This window comes from Penaeus japonicus, unplaced genomic scaffold (assembly GCF_977035675.1).
Source record: "Penaeus japonicus unplaced genomic scaffold, GWHDUDI00000001_assembly GWHDUDI00000007, whole genome shotgun sequence".
NCBI lineage: Eukaryota > Metazoa > Arthropoda > Malacostraca > Decapoda > Penaeidae > Penaeus > Penaeus japonicus.
Window position 1 is genome coordinate 33,640,880 of NW_028234409.1, and position 2,500 is coordinate 33,643,379.

At 35.3% G+C, this 2,500-nt stretch overlaps 1 protein-coding gene across 1 annotated transcript in view; it reads right to left on the reverse strand.

The window, feature by feature from the left end:
* The window catches only part of Psn (presenilin), an 11,705-nt gene that overhangs the window by 312 nt on the left and 8,893 nt on the right, over positions 1 to 2,500 (reverse strand). The window contains exons 10-11 of the mRNA XM_043007159.2: positions 1,932 to 2,044; positions 1 to 1,675 (exon numbers count right to left, since the gene is read on the reverse strand). The exon at positions 1 to 1,675 is cut by the window's left edge and continues 312 nt beyond it. Of these exons, the coding sequence (XP_042863093.1) occupies positions 1,520 to 1,675; positions 1,932 to 2,044 (269 nt within the window). The 3' untranslated portion in view covers positions 1 to 1,519. The remainder of the gene's footprint in view (positions 1,676 to 1,931; positions 2,045 to 2,500) is intronic.

Genomic DNA, 2,500 nt, shown 5'->3' on the forward strand with positions numbered 1-2,500 from the left:
ACATACACTAACAATTTTGTTCCATACAGCACTAAAACATACACAAAGATGTGTGGCATATTATGTTAGTGTAATGATTAGGAAAATGTATTATGTCATTCTTAACTTAGATCAGCTATCTAATTTCCTCATTCTACAGGTCTTTCAATTCATACAGGAGAGAGCCACACATTCTGGAGGAGGATTTTTCAAAACTGTTGTACATTTTCATAAAAGACTTTTGATATCTTACGTACACTTTGTAACAACTGATCACGGCAATCTCTGGAAAGCAAGTGGTTTAAAGTGCAGGTATGTGTTAGGATCTTAATAGTCAAAGCAATGAAGCATCAATGAAGCATCACTGATAAAGATGATATAAGGTGAGAGCACCGACAACTGTCAGTAATCATTCAATCTGACACAAAAATATCTACACACCTAAAAATTAGTACACAAGTTATAGGACGAAGCCTAGGAAAGGCTTGCAAAAATATACATGTAGAGAATTAAAGCTTAATATGTGCCGTATAAATTAATAAATTATAAATTGTTATTGGTTTTGTTTTGGCAATGTTAACTTCGTATGGCAGTATATATCCCTCTTATTCCAAAAGCCATCAGATGTACAGCAAGCATGAAACAAAGAGGTTTTCTCAGTATCTGTTTCGCTTGTAAATGTTGCTGCTCGTTTTAAAAACTAAAAAAAAATCGGACACCAAATTCATAATGTATATTCTTCTGCTCAAGGTTTTATCAAGTAAACACCACCTTACTGATCAGAACAAGACTTGGTTTAAAGCACAAAATTTACCTCTGTCTTCTTCCCCTAGCAAGGGTCCCTAAAGAAGAAAGAAATATGTATGATTTACAAACAATGGCTGCAGCTCTAATTTCATATAAGAATCAAACATGAAACTTTCAGACAGTATTTCATATCTCAAGAGAGTAATGTTGGTAATGTAAAACAAGAACAAATAAAAAATAATAATTTATACCAGGCAATGACCTGCCAAAGATAAAGCTTACATTTTGAAACTAGACCAATATTCTCTCTCCATCTGGAGAATACAACCATTTCAAGTTTAAAAATTTCAAATTGTTACTCACTATTCTCCCTATTCCCACTTTCACGGGTTCTTTACAAGTTCTAAGACTATTTTTGGTTCTAAAATCTGTACAAACTGACACTATTTACCTATTCCTTAAGACTTTTTTGGAGTAGCATGTTCTCCAAAGTATCATTGCCTCGCTGACACCTTCAATAACAATCAATTTTCCTTGTTTTTCATCAAGTTAAGAATACCACATACTGATATAAAGGATACATTTATAAAAATCCAATAAAGAGGGTTTTCCTTCCATTGTTCACCACACTCACTCTAAAAGTAAAGTATAGTACAGAAACCTTTTTTTTCCCCGCCATTAAAATGCTGATCCTTCACCGATCACTCGCACTCACTTTACCCTCTGTATCTACAAGAATTACAAAGATAAACGAACTAGTAATCTGCTTTGCACTTAATTACTTTGGCTTGTACTATATATATACTTGTTGACTTCCTAGCTTCTCTGTGAACGGGACAACTAGCAAGGAAGTCGAGAAGTAGAAGATTAACCCAAAAGTAATTGAGATGGGGAGGGCCGGAAGAGCTTTCTTGAAGATGGCCAACATGATGAGTGTGAGACAAAGTCCCTGAAAGAAACAAAAACAAAAAATTAGTCATCATAATAGCATGTACATGAAAATAAAGTCATTATTCCTGATTTGAGATTGAAGTAAAATTAATTAATTAATTAAGCAAATATTTTTTTAAGTTACAATTTGTCTTGCATAAATGGCAACACGATCATGTACTATCAGTAAAAATTTCACCACAGAGTTACCATCATCAACAGCACTTGTTTGTGTTTTAAGGAAATAGATACCGGAAGTGAATTCAAACACTCACGATCAAGATGGCAATGAAGCAGGCCAGTGTGGTATTCCAATCACCGTAGGATGAGGCCTTACCCACCAGCACAGAGTAAAAAATGAAATCTCCAAGCCCAAGTTTGACACCTCCTGAAAAATAATAAATAAAACAAATGAGATAAAAATTTGATTATACAAAAATGCACACACGCACGCACACACGCACAAACACACACACACAGAGAACACGCTTAACCCTTTCCCAACGGGGCACGCACTACGCGAAAACCCCTACGCCGGGCCATTGCAATATTGCATTGGAAACGTCACACTGGCATGACGCCCCGGCGTCGGGAATTTAGCTGTGTCACACGAGTGTGATGCACCGTCGCCATAGGGTTAAGAACACATACAACACAAATATCAAATGCACATACAAACAAACACAAACACAAACACACACACAAAGAGTTATATATATATATCCAAAAATTAAGTCAAATGATAGTTGCCCGATGCCTCTGATAATCACAAATTATGCTTCTTTATGACTAATAATCATCCTGATCTTTATTTGTAGAGCAAAACTGTAGAATCCTAATTACA